The sequence below is a fragment of the Alexandromys fortis genome, unplaced genomic scaffold (assembly GCF_014885135.2).
Source record: "Alexandromys fortis isolate MF-2015 unplaced genomic scaffold, M_Fortis_MF-2015_v1.1 scaffold_66, whole genome shotgun sequence".
Classification (NCBI taxonomy): Eukaryota; Metazoa; Chordata; class Mammalia; order Rodentia; family Cricetidae; genus Alexandromys; species Alexandromys fortis.
In genome coordinates, this window is record NW_026067950.1 from 4,895,601 (window position 1) to 4,914,848 (window position 19,248).

Below are 19,248 nucleotides of genomic sequence, written 5' to 3' on the forward strand. Positions count from 1 at the left end.
TACAGGGAAAAGGTGAATTTCTTCCCCATTAGTATTACAAGTTGGTATTATCGAAACCCTACAGTGTTAGGTTATGGGTCTTATAAATAATCGCTGGATATGGAGACAGAAAGGACAGCTTTCCAGTGATTAACCTTCTCCTGAGTTTTTATGAGAGCATGCAATGTATTTATGAAACCCTGATGTCTATACTTTATCCACCCCACATACGTATTTTCCATTTATTGAGAAAAAAAATTTAAATTTTTGTCAGCGTATCTTATAAATACTTTATACTTAGGTAGAACCTAGATGTTTATGTAATTAATAAGTGATATCCGAATAGCCTATCCAACCTACATTAGTGGAGCAATGTAAAGACCCCGTTTTCTCTGACTTCTCTTTATTTCAGGTTTAACTGCCATTACGGTCCTTTTTGGCATCGCGAGATCACTATTGGTCTTCTATGTTCTTGTAAAGGCTTCCCAGACTTTGCACAACAGGATGTTTGAGTCCATCCTGAAAGCTCCGGTCTTGTTCTTCGATAGGAACCCAATAGGTGAGTCAGATGCAAGTTCCCCAGTAAATGTCTTGTTGATGCATTGAAGATCTGAGGATGTTTCGGTCTTTGAAAAGGGAGCGAGGTTGAGAGAAAAACCCTGCATGTTTATTCCTTGTCTCCCCGATATTTCTCTCCCACAATAGGAAATCTTCGTATCAGTTGGGTAGAGTTATCTACACAACTTAGTTGTGTCTAGGTGTGCAACCACACATCGACGTTCAGTTTGCAGAATGAGTTGTGAACCCCACTGTCACGTGGCTCACGGGGCTCGCTGCTTACCTTGCAGGCAGGTAGGATGTATTTGCAGAGTGGCTAAGACACCTACTGTGTCCACACAACGTTGGCCTGTACCACCTTCAGGAAGGGTCTCGTTAGGAGGAGCCCTCTCTGAGCAGGAGACGCGGGCTGTGTACTTGCTTCTTTTCTTGGGAGCATCGTTCATTTCTTGAAGTATGATGACGTGACTCTGAGGTTGACCTGACTGATATTGAAGATATATCTAAATGTGATCACTCCCAGTAAAAGTTTTTAACTCTGTATTTTATCTCACTTATTATTATATAATATAATATAGATATATTATTTATTTAGTATTGTGAGATAGTGTCTTGCTACTGTAGCCCTGGCTAGATTGGGAGTCACTATGTAGACCAGGCTAACCCTGAACTGGTGATAGCTCTGTTGCTTCTTCCTTACGTGTGCTGGGATTCTGGAGTGACCATTGCATCCCAATTTGATTCTGTTTTTAAAACCAACAAAGCCAACAACAGAAAGCCTGCTTTCCTCCTTTGTCGTTTGTTGTTTTGCCATCACCAGTGACTCTCTTAACTCTCGGCTCTGGTTGTATGACGGCCTTCGTGCTAAAGAGATCCCCATTCTCAGTGCCTTCCCATGAATGGATGGAGGCCCCGCACAAAGGTCCTCTGATCCACTCTGCGTCTGCAGGTGCCTCCTCCGGCCGAATTGCTAGGAAGTGTTAGCTGTCACCACAGACCCTGGTCATCTGGGGGTCAGTGGTGAGGCCTGGGGCAGCTCTGTTTATGCAGGCCATAATTAACGGGACCCGTTGTGGAGTTGCGTGGCCTGGAAGGAGCATAGAGGACGCACTGGGCGGTAACTAGCTGCTGGACCCAGAGCAAAGCGTTTGGATAGTATCAGACAATAATTTCCAGAGTTAGATGCCTTGGTTAAAAGCGTGGGCCATGGCGCTAGTGGCCGCCTTGATACTGAGAACCACCGGTTACAGCTGGGACGATGCTCATGTGTGAAATGGGACAATATTCTTACCCATCTTACAGAAACTGAGATTTAAGCGGGTGAGTGGTATTCAGAGCTTGAATGGTGCCCAGCTATCTACCATCAGTTCCCAGAGAGAGACTGTGAGGGGCAGGGACGGTGGCCCTGGGGATCAGTTTTCTTACCTGTGGGGTCAGAATTGGTATTCTGACCCTTTCTGCTTTATATGATTGTCGTGAGGATTACGTAAGACCAGACTGGAAGGTACTGCGTGTGCACTAATCCCACAAATGCTATCTAGACTGGGCACGAGGTGGAGCCCAAAGAGTAATGAACCCCAGATGCCACATGTAGTCTGGCCGGAGCTGCGCTCAGAGGTAGCCGTAGGGTTTGGTGCTGTGAGCATCGCGGCTGCTCCGCTAGTTAGCTAGAGAGCTGCACAGACATGGAACGCCTAGCAAGCTGTGCTCTGCTGTCCATCTGTCCTCCCGCTCCTGCTCACCAGGCTCTTCATGTTCATGGTTGAGACCCATAGGCTTTTCCTGGCCCTGCTATTATTTATTGAGGGGCTTAGGGCCCAGTCTAAATCTTGGGTAACTAATCTTACATTACGTCAGAGGCGTTCATCTTGCTTCTCCCTGCTGTGTCTATTAGCAGGACTTTCTTCCTTCAGTGGAAACAGAGCCCAAACAAACCCCACAAGATGGACCTTGCTTGCCCCAAATGTTAATACGAGTTATTTACCTCTTTAGTGGAGAGCTTAAAAAGAAAATCAAAATACTTTTTAAGATGTCAGTTCTCATTTGAACAATATTTTGCACATTCTACAATGGCTATGGATTTTTGCCAGCATATAGTATCCAATAAGTTAGACACGGGAGTCCATTGGTACAGAAACTTCAGGTGGAGCCTGCAGAATCCCGTCACCACTGTCTGCTGTGTCTCAAATCTAGCTTGTCCCTGAGAGCTGAACCTTCCATCCCTTCTCTGGCTCTGGCTGCCCCTTGTGTCAGAATCCCAGAGAGGATATTCTGGAGGTCAAAAGTATCTTGTTCCTTCTGTCATGGGTTTGCCTTGCTCTCCCGGGAGTGTTAGCTCTTGGCCTCTCTCTGGTGCTGATTTCTGGGTAACCTCTGTACTTGTCCAGAGACCCAGGCCATCCATGGAGTCCGCAACACTGGCCTCAGAGCCTTCATCCCAAGTGTCAGACTGGCATTGGAAGGAGAGAGTGGGCCAGACCTGAAGGGATAGGTTTCTTCTCCATGAAACTATGGTCAAGACTAACTTCACCATCCCGCATGGCTGATGGCCAAGCTCACACCTGAGTGCCTAAGATGTGAAGTTATTCTCTCTGTAGAATCCATGTATGAGTATGCGAAGTTAGTCACGATGAGATTATATAAAATGGCCCCTGAGTGTTTACTCATAATCTGATAAATCTTAAGCTCATAATTAGGATCAATTTTGAAGCAAGACAGAATCTATGACCTTAGATGGCCGAGAGCCAACTTCCCTTCTTCCTCTTTAGTTTCCCTCAGTCTTCTCAACCCTCTTTGTTTTCTGCCCTCTTCTCCTTCAGGGGGTTTGGTGATGGCTTGTGTGTCTGTGACAGAACCTCAGATCTCGGCTGCGCTCCCCCTCTTTCTCTCATCTGAATTGGAAGGCGAGCTGAATGGTGTTTATAGTCACTTTCCAATTTGCTTTCCGTCTCCTTCTCCCTCATCAAAATTTCTCTCCTATCTTAGCACTTTTGTTCAAGAAGATCTTAATAATCAGGGTCACACAAATTCCGGGTCGAGAGCGTTAACAAACGAAGCCATGGGAATTCTCCTTGCAGGGAGCCTGGTGACTCTGGACATTGGGCACAAGAGGGCAGCATGAGCTGCAGAATTGCAGGGACCGAGCTCCAGAGGGTTTGCAGGGCAAAACCCGCCTTTGCTGTTAAAGCTTCCTTGGAGAATTCTCTTTTTCTAGTCTGTGTCTTTATATCTCATTAAACTCGAAGGCTCTCTGCCCCCACTCTGTTTCCATGCCTGAAACATCGAGCTGCTTTATATAAATCTTTCCCTGCAGGTTGAGGATATTTCAGAGTGGACATTTTATCCCCACTCAGCACTTTCTGAACTAGACTCTGGAGTAGACAGGGACTGTCCCCCTGTCTGGACTAGACTCTGGAGTACGCAGAGACTGTCCCCTGTCTGGACTAGATTCTGGAATAGAGAGGGATTGTCCCCATTCTGGACTAGACTCTGGAGTAGGCATGGATTGTCCCCATCCTGGACTAGACTCTGGAGTAGGCATGGATTGTCCCCATTCTGGACTAGACTCTGGAGTAGGCATGGATTGTCCCCATCCTGGACTAGACTCTGGAGTAAGCAGGGACTGTCCCCATCCTGGACTAGACTCTGGAGTAGGCAGGGACTGTCCCCATCCTGGACTAGACTCTGGAGTAGGTATGGATTGTCCCCATCCTGGACTAGACTCTGGAGTAGGCAGGGACTGTCCCTAGGCCGGATGTATATTATTCCTAAAGGGTTGGTTTTGACTGACTGCAGCTTTCCTTCAGGGAGAAAGATGATCGCTATGTCTTGAGTTTAATTTCCACATCCTCTGAATCTACAAAGACATTTAGGCACCTGGCTTCTCCTTCTGCTTGTAGAGACCAGAAGAGTGGCAGGCTAGTGGCCCCGTCTTCTGTTGTCCAGTTTGTTCACATTGCAAGTGACTGACTGCATTAACTTCAGATTCCATAGAAATATTTTTTTAGCTTTAATTTGTCAGTTTGCCTGGAGAAGTGGAGCAACCGGTGCAGGTTGACATGTTTGCTTCTCTTCCCTGGGAGGGACAGTGTTAGTCTTGGGTAATGGCCAGTGTGTTCAGTCACATGTCAGATTTTTTCTGCAGTGTAATGTGTGTGACGGTGTGTGCATTCCACAATGTAAAAAGGAGTATCGATTTTTAATGTCACCATTTTAAAATTAAGCATATGAAAAATAAAATACTGGGAAAGGGGGAAAAGAAGCACACTGACTTCTATTGATTTAAAATATATATTAAATAACACACACTTTTGGTGGAAGCGACCACTGAGAACATCACCAATAGACATAGATTTTAAGATTGGCACTTTCTTATCCATCCTAATAAAACATCTAGAGATTGCACAGTGATTAAGATTCACAGCTTGAATGAGTGAGAAATTGGGCTTGTCGATGACTTCACAAATACCAACTGTTCTAATTCAGGCTATGCCTGTCAGGGGCTGGAGGAGGGCTGCCCGCGGTTTGCACGGTTGTTCTCCTTCTCCTGTCCAGGGAGGGAGTCCTCGGAATCCAGGGTAAATTGCCGAACAACGCAAGCAGAGGTGAAGAGAGAGTGGAGAGCTACACAGCGTGCGTTTTGCACCATCAGAAAGGTTGCCCTGCCCGAGCATTTATAAAAGCAATTGTCAACACGCCTTGCCTTTACCAGAAAAGCAAAAGAAGAAGGTCCTCAATAGAGAAGAAATGTAATTGCAGGATACCTGTCTGTTTATTCAGTTCCAGTGACCACTGGAGTTAGTGCTAAATGCATATTTTCACAAGTATAATACAGCACTGTCAAAATTACCTTGACAATAATAGGCCTGTTAAATTATAGCTCTATAAGTTTGGAGGTAAAATGGCTCTGCTTAGCACACATTAATCTATGCCTGTTCACACAAGCGCCTGTGCTGAGCGGGTAGCATGTTTAAACAAGAAATACTGGTCTTAAAACCTCTGATTTATGGTAGGTGTTGTTTTGACACCAGCATCATTGAGACGGTTTACAAGGCAAGGCTTCGTGTTAGAATAGCTCACCGATGTCATCATTCGTCACCAACATAAATATTCAGCTGGAAATTGGGGAGATGCCCATTCGTGCCAAATCCCTCGCCGTGTTTCCTTTCAAGTGAGAGCTGTTGTGGCCAAAAGAGATGGTGATTTCTCTTCCTTGAGTGCAGAGGAGCTGGAAGGAACCAAGAGTAAGAATAGCAGCCGTCCTGACAGCTCCCGTGTACTCGTCCTGCCTAGATGGGTTTTAATTCTGGCATAAGGCCCGAGGGCTCCCCTCCCTCCTTGCTTTATGCACATTGTAAAGAATATATTTATATGTGCATTAGTTGGAGAGGCTTTTTCTGCTCAAAGGAAGAAGTTAGTCATCGTCAGAAAAGCTTTGTTGCAAAACAAAAACACACGTTACCCCTTTCATTTTTTCCTTGTTAATAATAACAAACGTGAGGGAGCACAAAAGGATCGACACAAAAGATGGCATCAGTTATGGTGATCTTCAATAGCCACATAAATATTATTTTTTTCTAGTCTGAATGAAATAGCTAAATGGTTTGAAGTAGGTGTGGCAATTAAATCCTGTCAAGTTGTCACGTATTAAAAATAATGTTTTTTCACACAACAATGGTTATGTGTACTTAAACTCTTATCAGGGGTGATATTAAGTGATATTTTATGGGAGTTGCCCATTTACTGCTAATAGCATAATAAAGGCCTTTGTTATGAGTTTAAATAGTTACATAGTTACATATGTTTGATTGCTCTTGTTATTTCACCAGTAATCTCTCCAAGAGAGATTATTATGGGACTTTTCTACACCCAGTAAATACTGTGCTGTTTTAATGCACATTTTAAATCTGTTAGAGTGTTCAGATTGCTCTTTATTAATTCTCTCCTCCATAATAAATTGTACATGGAAATACTTGCAGTCTAGTAACATGCGCGTGCGCACACACACACACACACACACACACGCACACACACATAGAGGAGAGAGACAACACTGTGCTCATGGTTGTCCAATAGAATGTTTAAATGATGAGATTGAGAAGCTGTTAGCTTCTTCAAAATGATGATCATGTTGTGTTTCAGAAGATTAAAAGGAGGACATTTTCCTAATTACATCTAATTATTTTCCATTAAGGCACGTATTAAATGTTACATGCATATTTATATTTCATTCTTGTTTCTTTATTATAAATGTCACTCTTCATTTATCAATGAACAAACTTAGGAAAAAAAATCTAAGTATTTGCATCATTGAGTCATAGTTTATCTCACATAAAGTATTGGCTTATTTTATTTTATTTTTTTTGTCTGCTTCTATCCAGCTTACCCTCATACTTGTCAAGATGATAGTTGCCCTTTATGGTGAATTGTATCTAGTATCTGTCCTTGTGAGTCTGTCTTCTCTGAAGGTGGAGAAGTTCTATGGCTGTGACGTTAATGCCCTCCCTGTGAGGCATTCAGTGGGTCAGAATCCGTGCTGCTTAAATCCAGCTCACTTAGAGCGAGGTACCCGCGCCATCCTTGGCCATTGCCATCTAGGATGCGTAGATGGTTGCATGATTCAAAATCCTTCAATGCTATCTCCCGAAAGATTTCCCCCCAGTGCTAGTTCTGTAGTAAGAAACGCTTCAAACAAGTTCATCAAAGAATCTTCAACCTCGGCCCCTGCCTTGTGCATTATTTCAAGAGAAAACGGAGTCGAAATTCTGTGCCAGCTTCCTCATGAATAAGTACTGATGTTGTGGAGAGTCTAGTTGAGATGAAGCATAAGTTTGTGTATTAAGTGGAAGTCAGCCAGGACTTCCTAAGTTGGAGTTATGTTTGGGGGCTGGCTGTTCTTGCTGCTCTTTTTTTTTTTTTTTTTTTTTTTTTTTTTTTTTTTTTTGTAGTTAACTATGTATGCACCACCCATGTCTTGGCTTGGCTTTGTGCTCCCTGCCATCTTTCAGACTTACTTGTTATTTTATTACCACATTTCCCAGACTCAAGATTGGGGACTCTGTAGTTGATGAGTTAACGCATGCTGGTTTCAGGGAACAAGGGCAGGCTTCGTCGGGGCATTTGCATCTCCCCAAGGTACGCCCAGAGAAAACAATGGAGCGCAGTGATAATTAGAAAAAAATTACACCCCTTTGTCTTATAGTTGGCAGATATATGGAACCCGGTTCTGCTTTCTAAAGAGCAGCTGACAATAGTGGGCCTAGTCTACAGGGTGGGAGGGGCTAGACAGAAAAACCAGAATTGGTTCTCTATGATTCATGAACCCGGCCTATGGTTCTAGGTTCTCTCGTGGTTTACCAACTGAGGCAAGGAAACCGTCAAACACCTAATACATGTCTTTGAGACTTCAGTGTACATTGAAGAGGACTTCGGCCTTCCCATAGCTTGGAATTTTGCTACTTTCATAGACGTGTTTGATAAGCTGGGTGCCCCGAGAAACAGGTGACGATGCCTCCATTTTAAGACATCGGCAGACGTGTTAGAACTGCAGCAAAGGGAAGCTGAGAAGGATGGAGTTGACCTGTCCCCGTGTGGCGGAAACTTGGCCTTGTGACTGCTAAGCCCCTCGCTTCAGTTCCCTCGTCCTTGGCCTCCCAGAGTGAAAAAAGGAGCTTCTCTTCTCCACAGACATTTATCGGGCAGTCTCTAGGTGTCTGTCATAGACCCTGTCTTCACAGGAACTTCCATGCTTAAATGACCACAGTCTCTGATTCTGTATAGGAGAAGTGTTACAGACTGGAAACTTAGGAGTTGTAGATGGACACACAGACACCTCACTTGCTCCTGGACATGGCCTGATACTGTACATCTTCACCATCAGTGCCACCAACGACTGGCTTTGATTTCATAAAGTTTGCAAAAGCTCTTCTCCTTCAGGAGAAATACTTCAGGGTAAATTGTCTTCATACCGAAACCCCAAAGGATGGGGGCCTTTGGGAGACTTAAGTACACGATTCTGTATTTAAGGCCACACTTGCTGAGTTACAGCAGACCCAAGTCTCCACTGTCATCCAGACACATCCTGACCCATCAGGGAAGTCACAGTGCTACGGCTCAACCTAGGAAATGGGCAGGGACCTCCAGGGTTGCTTTCTAGACATCTCGGTAGAAAATAAGCAATATTTTCTCTGTTGGTAATGGTATCTTGCAATCACTTGTATTCCATTGAGTGTTCTCATTCCTGGAAACCAGGATTAATCTTTGAGGGGGAAACATCCTCCTCTTTAAGTAGAAGCCCTACTAATATCTGGAAGAAAGACTCAGCTTCAACGTGCATGTTGGGTGGAAGTTTATTAAGATGTGTGATTGTTTAGAAAGCTATCGCCAAATCAGGTTTTCCATTCTGGGAGTCTTCGCCTTCCCTTTCTTTTTTTTACATCTGCATTTTAATAGTTTGTGTCACATGGGCAGATGTTCCAACCTCCTGAACACCTGGAAAGTCTGCTGTAGACTCGTTCTGGGTATTTGGAAACCTTTAGCCAAACATCATTTCCCATGCAATCGCTCCCATCATTCTAGGGAAAGCCTGCCTGCAGGTCTGCCTTTGCTGGAAAGTGATGTGCTGTGCAACTTGCTGTCGAAACATCCTAGAGGCCAGCAGCCCTGCCCTGCTGGGGCTGCAGCCCCCGTCCCTGACTCCGGGAGAGGCTTAGTTCAGGATTTCTCTCTGAACCCAGAGGAAGTTTGGAGTTTTTGGATTCCGTGGCTGGGCTCTTTTCGCAGTCAGCGAAGCCTATAATCTAATCTGGAGATTTGAGGGCCAGAGAACAGTAGCACACCAGTGCCTTTTGTCAGGCTCCGAGGTTTGCAGAGACGCCTCAGCGTCAGGTGATTCATTCTGACGTATACGTTCTCACAAGTCTTAATTCCGCACACCTGGATGTCTGTGCTTTGCGGCACAGACAGAGCCGTGGTTTAATTTTTTTTTTTCTCTCATTACTCTTAAGCGCTCAGGAGTAGAAGAACAAGGAGACATCACTTTCTTGCATGCCGTCATTAAAAATAAAAAGAAGGGAGCGGAGCAAAGGGTCTGCAGTTGGAGCACTGGTAGCAACTACAGAGGAAGGCCTTGGGCTTGGTTCCCAGCACCCACAGGGTGACTCAAGCCATCTGTCACACCAGACCCAGGGTACTCAGAGCTCTGCAGGTCCCGCACGCACGCACGCACACCTGTGGTGCGCTTACACACAGGCTGACAATGCACCCACTCATACATATAACATTTTTAAATAAAAGAAAAACGTTCTTTTGTTAGAGTCAAGATGGGCTAGAATCATGAAATTAATTTTTGGAAGATTGGTATATGGACTGTAAATTTATTCTTTCTTTTTGGAGAACAAGATCATATTGACATATTTTTTAATTAATTTTTTTTAATTTCATGCACACTGAATTGGTGTTTTGTCCGCATGTATCTCTATGTAAGGCTGCTGGATCCTTTCTAATTAAGGCTACAGGCAGTGGTGAGCACCCATGTGGGTGCTGGGAATTGAACCTGAGCCCTCTGGAAGAACAACCAGTGCTCTTACCTGCTAAGCCTTCTCTCCAGTCCCTACACTGACATCTTAAAACTGTGTCTCGTGCTGACAGACATCTTCTCTCTAATTTCCTTTCCCTTATCATAAAAATGAAAATCAAATACGGTTAATACGAGCCACTCTCGTGGTATACCACAGACAGAGTTCTCACAGGCACCCACTTTTCAGAGCTGGTCTTGACGCGGCCCTGTTAGTGGGAGGAAAAGCAATAGATTCGTGTGGTGAATATTGGGGTACTGGAAAGTCTTGCTCCCTTGGCTTTAAGGATAAATCAGTGGGTGATGGAGGAAGGTCATTGAGCAATAAAGAAACTGCTTGGCTGGCCCTGATAGGTTAAAGCATAGGTGGGAGGAGTAAACAGAATAGAATTCTGGGAGGAAGAGGAAGTGAGGTCAGACTCTGCTCTGCTCCCGGAGAGACCTGATAGCTCTGCTCTCTGGAGCAGAGATGCCATGCTCAGCTCTCCCGGGTAGACCCGACAGCTCTGCTCTCTGGAACAGAGACGCCAGGCTCTGCTCTCCCAGGCAACTCCGACCCAGGATGGACGTAGGCTAGAATCTTCCCGGTAAGCGCACCTTGGGGTGCTTACAAACATTATTAGAAATGGGCTAGTCCAGGTGCGAGAATTAGCCTAGAAGAGGCTAGATAGAAATGGGCCAAGCAGTCTTTAAATTAATACAGTTTGTGTGTTGTTATTTCGGGCATGAGCTAGCAGGCGGCTGGGGTGCTGGGGACGCAGCCCCGCCACTCCTATTTCAACAAGTGGGTGTTCCATAGCTGGCCCGAGAGGCTCGGAGGAGCATCTGTTGTAGTGCAGACACCAGCTGTTTATCGCAAAGTCAGGAAAATTGTTTCTTCAAGAGCCACCCAGTCCTCAGTCCAGGCTAGTACACTCGGGCCTCTCCCATGTTTGAGAGTTTTCAGCCCCTGTGTGCAAAGCTTCAGCTCCCTCGATGCCTGTCTGCCAGCCATCTTCCTTCCATCGGCGTTTAAAGCTGTTTAATTGACTAAACTTGGAGTGATGTCTCGTTCTAGGGTTTTCTCTACTAAAATACTGAACACCGAGATGAGGTCAGAGACGCTTCTGTGTTGCGGAAGCGGGAGCCCCTCGTCATTTTGGGTGGACTTTCATCTTTTCTCCCCTTAATTCTCATGGTGGCTTTTGCTTTGGCATCCGATTTGAGAGAAGCCTGGCTGTCGGTGAGGGTCCTTGGGTTGAAGCAGCTGTCCTCAGCAGACTCATGCTTCAGTGAGCCTGTGCAGTCTCCCTCTCCACGGTGCAGTGTGCTCACTATCATTGTCTTTCCTTAAAGGGTCTAAGACAGGAAGTTGAGAAGTAGCTGGACAAGTAGAGGTCATCCAGCAGGTCCTTTATTGCTCTATGGCGGGTTTGAACCATGGTAGACTGTGATAGAGAGCCTGGCTTTGGAGTCTGCCTCCCTTTCTGCAGATTACAGTCCTCAGCTGTGCTAGGCTGTGTGGCCTTGCCTAACTGCTTCCAACATTATATGGAGCCTGGACATGATAGAACCAACCGTGTGTGTGTGTGTACGTGTGTGTGTAAGACAGTGCCTGGTACGTAGGTAATTAACATCGATTAATTGAATTTTTCTTTTTCTATTTTTTTAACTGTTTAAACGACACGATACTTTTCAGGATTTTGCTTTCCTATTTACGTATCTTAAAGAAATATGCTCTATAGCTTAGTTACTTTTCTGTCATGCGGTAATACATCATAAACACCAGCAGCTGTGGGAGGAGTGAGTTTGCTTCACCTTATGGGTCCAGAGGTCTGAGCGTCCGTCATGGAGTGGGTCGGAGCATGGCAGCCGGCAGCAGGGCGGGCAAGGTAGCAGAAGCAGGGAGCTGGCAGCTCACATCCTCAAATGCAAGCATGAAACAGAAAGAGGACTGGAGGTAGCTTGTGACGGAAATTCTCGGAGCCCACCCCCAGTGGCGTACTTCCTCCAGGAAGGCTGTACCTCCCAAGGCCCCTGGGGACCGTGTGTGCAGGTGTGTGTGCTTGTGGGAGACAGTTCTCACTCACACCGTTACAGTAGCTTTGGTAAATAACGGGTGTGTGGCACCCGCGTTTCCTTGGCTTTATGGAGAAGCAGATACATCACCCAGGACTAACAAGCCTCAGACAAAACCAGTATTGTGCATTTTTGTTTCCTTGCCTGTTTTGTTTTTGTTTTTGTTTTCAATGGGGCTTAGCTTCATTCCAGAGTTCATTTTAAATTTAATTTGGTTTTACAATGCGAGCTCAATTTTGCATGTAAGCCCCAAACATCTGCTTTACTTTTTGTTTGAAAGTGAAACGATTGGAGCTCTGTACAGAAGTCCATTCGTAATTAAGGAGAAGCACGGTTGGAAATTCTATAAATTAAGTTCTATTTCAATGTCACTCTGGAATAATTCCAAAGAAGGGGATGGATATACTTCCTTGGAGTAGGAGAAACTTAATTTTTTTTTAAAACACTATTATGGGTCAAAATGTAGAACTTGCATGTATTCACCTTTTGCAAAGAGCGTGAAAAATGATAAATTCCACCAGTAAAATTTAAAGTTGGCCTGAGGCAGTTTTAGATTGTTGAGGCTTCAAATTTTATTCATGGGATGTTTTTAGAGACGTTCTGTGGTTTGTTCACTCCAGTTAATTCTGGGCAATCCTTCTACATGTCTGTCAGATGGACATTTTGATACTTCAAAACTTCCTCTTGCGCCAAATACAGCTACTGCAGCCCACGAAGAAAATGAGATTTCTGGTTGGTTCTTCGAAGCCATGGGTTATCTTGTAGAACACTGAAGGGTGTAATAAATCAAACAGGGCAAATAAAACTTTCTACTACATTGACTGCCCCATTAGCATTAAGAAACCAACAATTTAAATGCCATAAATTATTGGCTGGCTCTAATAGCCTTGAGAAATCTCAAGATAGGTGACTGGGTGGAGAGGCCCAGAGAAGGATGTTTCACACTCAGTGACTGGAGGGTGTGCGCAGGTGGGGAGCCCCTCGCTGGTCCCTGACTAGGGGGGTCGGCATCAGCCGTGGCATAGTTCCCGCCATCCCCCATCCCCCGTCCTGCGCTGACATTCCGTGACCCTGTCACACTGCAGGATTTGTTAGAAATAATGGGATGAAAGTTTCTTAACTTAAAGAAGAAGCTTAGAAACCCTCAAAGCAGCAGTCTGTGAAAAGACACCCGAGGGTTTTACAGCATTTCTTCCCTACCGCTGTGATGTCCCGGCGATCAGTCGTATGACTGGAAGTGTCTGTTGGCTTTAAAAACAGCGTCTTATCAGACCGTGGATCAGCCAGGAGTGGGGAAGATTTGGACTCCTTCCCTGTGTCCTGTCACTTGGTAGCAGCAACATTAGTTTGTTCTGGCGATTTAAACTTGTGCAGTTTTGTCACTTTCGTTTACCTGGCTTCACCTGCAGTCTTAACAAAGTGACAGCACACACAAGAAAACACTCGCTCTGGAGAGTCTGCCCTGGGTCTGCAGTGTCTTCCCTGGGTCTGCAGTGTCTGCCCTGGGTCTGCAGTGTCTGCCCTGGGTCTGCAGTGTCTGCCCTGTGGGTCTGCAGTGTCTTCCCTGGGTCTGCAGTGTCTGCCCTGGGTCTGCAGTGTCTGCCCTGGGTCTGCAGTGTCTGCCCTGTGGGTCTGCAGTGTCTTCCCTGGGTCTGCAGTGTCTGCCCTGGGTCTGCAGTGTCTGCCCTGGGTCTGCAGTGTCTGCCCTGTGGGTCTGCAGTGTCTTCCCTGGGTCTGCAGTGTCTGCCCTGGGTCTGCAGTGTCTGCCCTGGGTCTGCAGTGTCTGCCCTGTGGGTCTGCAGTGTCTTCCCTGGGTCTGCAGTGTCTGCCCTGGGTCTGCAGTGTCTGCCCTGGGTCTGCAGTGTCTGCCCTGTGGGTCTGCAGTGTCTTCCCTGGGTCTGCAGTGTCTGCCCTGGGTCTGCAGTGTCTGCCCTGGGTCTGCAGTGTCTGCCCTGTGGGTCTGCAGTGTCTTCCCTGGGTCTGCAGTGTCTGCCCTGGGTCTGCAGTGTCTGCCCTGGGTCTGCAGTGTCTGCCCTGTGGGTCTGCAGTGTCTTCCCTGGGTCTGCAGTGTCTGCCCTGGGTCTGCAGTGTCTGCCCTGGGTCTGCAGTGTCTGCCCTGTGGGTCTGCAGTGTCTGCCCTGGGTCTGCAGTGTCTGCCCTGTGGGTCTGCAGGGCCCTCTGGTCTCTGGCCCACCACTGTTGGTACTGTCCCTGTTTGTTTAAGATGCAGAGCTTGAAATAAAAGCTCAAAGAACAGGAATCCCATGAATTTTTGGTTAGAGTGAGATTATTAACTGAATGTTTACTAACCTTTTGGGCCCGTGTGCTGGGGTTTGGCATAAGTTACCCGGCTAGTGTGTTCTTTGTTTTTTTTTTTTTTTATTCATTTGTGTGGGGCATGTGCTTGTGCCGTGTATGGACCTCTTGGTGTGATGTGTGTGGTCTAAGGGTCTCCCCATCTTATTTTTTGAGACACAAACCTGGAGCTGACCAACTTGACGGCATTGGCTGCCTAGTCTGGTCAGTAAGCCCCAGAGGTCCTCCTATCTTTGTTTTCGTTTCCCCCACGCGCCCACTGATGCCCAAGTGCTCGGCTTTCACGTGAGTGCTGAGAATCTGAACTCGGGTCATTATGCTTGACTGGTGGGCGCTCACTCCTGGCCCTTCCCACTCCCGACCCCTCCCACCCCTGGCTCCTCCCACACCTACTGTGTTTAAGCTCTGAAGGCGTGTCACTAAGAAGTGTGGACCATCCTGGTCAAACTAGCATTCCAGCTCTTTGGGTAAAGATTGATTGATACTTAGCGCAGTATTTTTCCTCATGGGCATCGTGGTAAGAAGAACTATATTAACATTTCGTAAAGCCTGTATGACCGGATGCCCCCCACATGCCCAGTAGGAGTCCCACAGGATGTGTGTCAGAACGCCATGTGTTTGCTGACCTCTAGCTTGAGTTGAGCGTGTGAGGAAGAAATATTTTAGCTTCTTTAGTTCTTGCTTTCTTTATTCTGTTTAGTCGACACTTAGTTTTGCTTTCTTGTTTTTAATCAATGTTCACAAGGATTTACATTTGAAAGTGAATTATTCCTGAAACAGTGGAAGAAAGAAAAAGGTATGTCCATCCTGGAGGGTGGGCTACTGCTCCTTAGCTCCTGAGTGACAGATGACAACTTCTGTCCTATGCCGCTCCATTTTCCTGGGGTCATTCTCCAGTATATTAAACAACTTCTCTCTCTCTCTCTCTCTCTCTCTCTCTCTCTCTCTCTCTCTCTCTCTCTGAGTGTGTGTGTGGGCGGGGAGAGAGATATCTGGGGGAAGAAAAAGGAAAGAATTCCAAAATTTTATTAAAAGTGGTAGTATTAATTATTCTAAAACATCTTTGACTATTCCTGTAAAGATAAATTAAGCAGTCACATGTTCATCTAGAGCTCTTTAAATCGCTGTTAGGAACGCAGTACAATGTTTAGTAGGATTAATTTTCCCGGGTTATTATTATTATTACACTTGTGTTTAGTTTGATTGTATGAGGCAGGGGAGGCCGAGGTCAGAGACAGCGGTCAGCAGTTGGTTTTCCCATTTCACCGTGTGGGCACTGGGGACTGAACTCAGGTTGGCAGGTTTGTGACAAGCGCCTTCCCCTCCTGAGCCACTTGCCAGTGAGCATAGATGTTTGAATGAGAGAATGAGATTGTCAGAGAGCTTAGCCATAGAAGTGGCCAGAACGAAGAGCTCAGAAGGTCCTCATTGGAAGACTGAGGTCCAACGCTCTTATTCATTGGAGGAACTCCATCTCTTCTCTGGACATGGGGGGGGGGAATTCAGGGTAAACCGTATGTGTGCGGATATTCCGACGACAGACTTGGCCAGCACTGGTGCTCGTGGTGATGGAGCTTAGAGCTGAAGGTGTGCAGGTCCAGAGAGAATCCACAGATTCCGACTCTTTGTTTAGGCTTTCGGGCAGCGTTCCGTGCACCACTCTTCGTCTGTTACTCAAAAAGAACAGATTATCTCATTATTCATTTCATTGACCGCCCCCTTTTTATATTTACAATAAAGTTTAATTCATGAGTTGTGTGTCTAGAGAGATAAGCAACAATAGCTAATAATGAAATAGAAGAGTAATATATAGCTATAATTAAAGGCATTTAAACATTTTGGATTATTTGCTTCTGGAATGTTCCATTTCGTGTTTTCAGACCATGGGTTGCTAACAGATGAGGACCAGTGCTGTGTTCTCACTGCTCTGCGCTCTGGAAAGGTTACCATGTTTGGACAGTTACCGGACAGCAATGTCTGAGAAGCCCTAATCCTCGGAAAGCCCATCTTCATAATAAGATAATTTGATCTTTTTTTTTTTTGTCCCCAGAGCTTTTCATAAACAGTATAAAATATTGGGGTACACACCTAATTATAGCTATTTTATATTTTCTTATTTAGTAACCTTAGCTAAATGGCTTAATTATATTATTAGCTTTTGTGCTTTTAGAAAACCCATTTCCAGTTTCCTTGACATCTTGATGGTGTGGTGGTGACCCTATTTCCGGTTTCCTTGAGGTCTTGATGCTGTGGTAGTGACCCTATTTCTGGTTTTCTTGAGGTCTTGATGCTGAAGTCTTACCTCAATCACATTGGCCTATGGTCTGTGAGAAGCTGCCTTCATGGATGTTAAATGGAGGAGGGCCCAGCCCACTGTGGGTGGCGCCCTCCCTAAACCAATGGATCTAGGCTGTATACAGAAGCTAGCAGGGAGCAATGAGGGATCAGCAAGCCAGGAGCGGGTGGCAGGAACGCAGCCCGCAGCTCCCACTACACTCCTCCCTGGTTCTTGCCTGGAGTTTCTGGCCCGACTTCCCTCAGTGAGGGATTGTGACCTGGAAGTTTAAGGTGAAATAAATCCTTTCCTCCTCAAGCTGCTTTGGTCAGAAAGCTTTATCACAACCAAAAGCAAATATAGAAGTGGTCATGCATCTGAATGAAGGCCGTAGAAAGGTGGGGCTCAGCTGGAAACTGCATTGCCCTGAAGAGGCCAAGAAATACAGAATTATGTGTTCTGCTCTGACGGGGGAGACACGATGCTAGACTGCTCTTCTCGTTACAGTCTTGATTCCGTTTCTGAGGACGTGTTTTGTTTGTGGGCATCAAACTCTCTAGCCCAGGATGGCCTTGGATTCCCGATTCTTGTTTCCGCCCCCCCAGTGCTGGCGTGACAATCACATGCCACCTCACTTGGTTTAGTGGTGCCGATAGCACACACACCACCCGTACTCCGCTCTGCGGACCGAGCTACGTGGCTAGCCTTGCCTCATGGCATTGGCTGTGTCAGCCTGTACAGCCTGAGCTACCTGGCTTGCCACCTTTGCCTCCTGGTTGTCATGTCTCGGCGAATTAAAACTCTCTTACCCCTTCCTGATGAAAACATTAAGAGTTTTCAATTGTGACAAGTTAGGCCCATTCAGTTTTAAGGGAGCCTTTCAGAGGTGAGCCACAGGACTTTCATCTGAGGGAACGGAGTCCGTGACGGCCCGAGAGATTGGATCCTGTCACGATTTTATTTCATTCGGAGCCTACACTGGTATTACTTAATGCAACCAAGTTTTGAATGCCAGTAGAGAACACAGCTAAGGTCACGGTCTCAAAGGACTTTGATGTCCTGCAGCAGCCTGACTTCCCCCTAATAGGCATGCAAAGCTCGTGCGGTATGGCTCTTAGGGGAAGAATATTTGTTCCTGTGGGTTACAATAGCAGACATAACCTGTGAGTGATGGGAAATGTCGGGCGGAATACGGATTTGGAGGGAAAGGGGTAAGGACGAGTATGAAAAAAATTAGCCATGGAAATGTACAAATATGAGGCCGAGAATATTCTTGCAGACGTGTCAGCGGGGTTTTACCAGTAACAGCAGGCACATGCCCACATTCTGCATGTGGAGAATTTCTGATTTAACCAAAAAAATTTTTTATTTTTTTCATCCAAACAGCTTCACAGTCAAACCCTTTTCTCGTCACATAGGGATTTCTGCTCTCTCCTTAGCTCACAGATTCTGTGGGGAGAGCATGTTCCAAGGGCGATTATGGTATGGGTGACTTTTAGCTAGTCACAATGAATGCGTTGGTCCTTAGGGCTAACGCTCAGGAACAGTCTCCGGTAACCTGAATTAATGAAATACTTGGGAAGTCATTGTGTTTGTTTGTGCAAGGGGGCACTTTGTGTGACTGAAGGGTGGTTGGGAAGGTGCGTATGCACACGTGTGCATGAGTATATGGAGGTCAGCATTGACTGGCTTCTCAGTTGTTTGTACCTTCGTTTCTGAGACAGTTTCGTGACCAGCAAAACACAGGGATCCTACTTCTGGGATGACAGGCATGCCCCCACACGGAGCTCATTTACAGGAGCCCTGGGTTCCGCCTCAGGTCTTCATAAGTGCGCTGCAAGCACTTTCCTCCCAAGCCCTGGAGGAAGCTGAGTCACTTGGAGTCCTTCTCTCATCACAGTTGTGTGAGCAGAGAGCCCTCTCAGTGTACCAGGTGCCCGGAATGGTTGGGTTCACATAGGAGTAGGGTCCAGGGATACGTTTTCTATGTCTGACCTCAGTGATGAGAGATTCCCCAAAGAAGCAAGGCTAAGGAAGAAAGTGGTTCAAAGAGAGGGACTAGGGCATGGGATTAGTCAAGGATCCCCTTAGATGTGGACTGCAGAACAGATTGGAGCGAGAGCAGGAGCTGGGGAGGTCAGCATAGGATCAGCGAGTTTCCCTTTGTGTAGTTGCTGGCTTCATGCCGAGGGACATCACAGCAATGGTGGCGGCACTTATGGTGTAGATGTGATAAGCTCATAAATATTCAGCTCTAGGTTTGGTTTGGTTTTGTTTACTTGGAGAACACCTACTGATTTAGGGTGCCGTACCAAGGGGGTGTTGTGAGTGAGATGGAGCAGTGGGATGTGACACTGGATGGTTAAATATCTCGAAGCTGCATCGAAGGAACGCAGAAGGAAGAGCAAGACGAATTCTTCCATTTGTTGCATTTTATCCTGCGCTCCTTGAGGTGGAGGCAAACCAGAACCATATAAATGTGTGTGTC

General features: G+C 46.1%; 1 protein-coding gene across 4 annotated transcripts in view; it reads left to right on the forward strand.

Moving 5' to 3' along the window:
- Positions 1 to 19,248, forward strand: part of Abcc4 (ATP binding cassette subfamily C member 4 (PEL blood group)) — a 205,409-nt gene that overhangs the window by 96,980 nt on the left and 89,181 nt on the right. For all 4 annotated transcript variants that reach the window (XM_050150376.1, XM_050150377.1, XM_050150378.1 and 1 more), the window contains exon 19: positions 392 to 538. In XM_050150376.1, the coding sequence (XP_050006333.1) occupies positions 392 to 538 (147 nt within the window). The remainder of the gene's footprint in view (positions 1 to 391; positions 539 to 19,248) is intronic.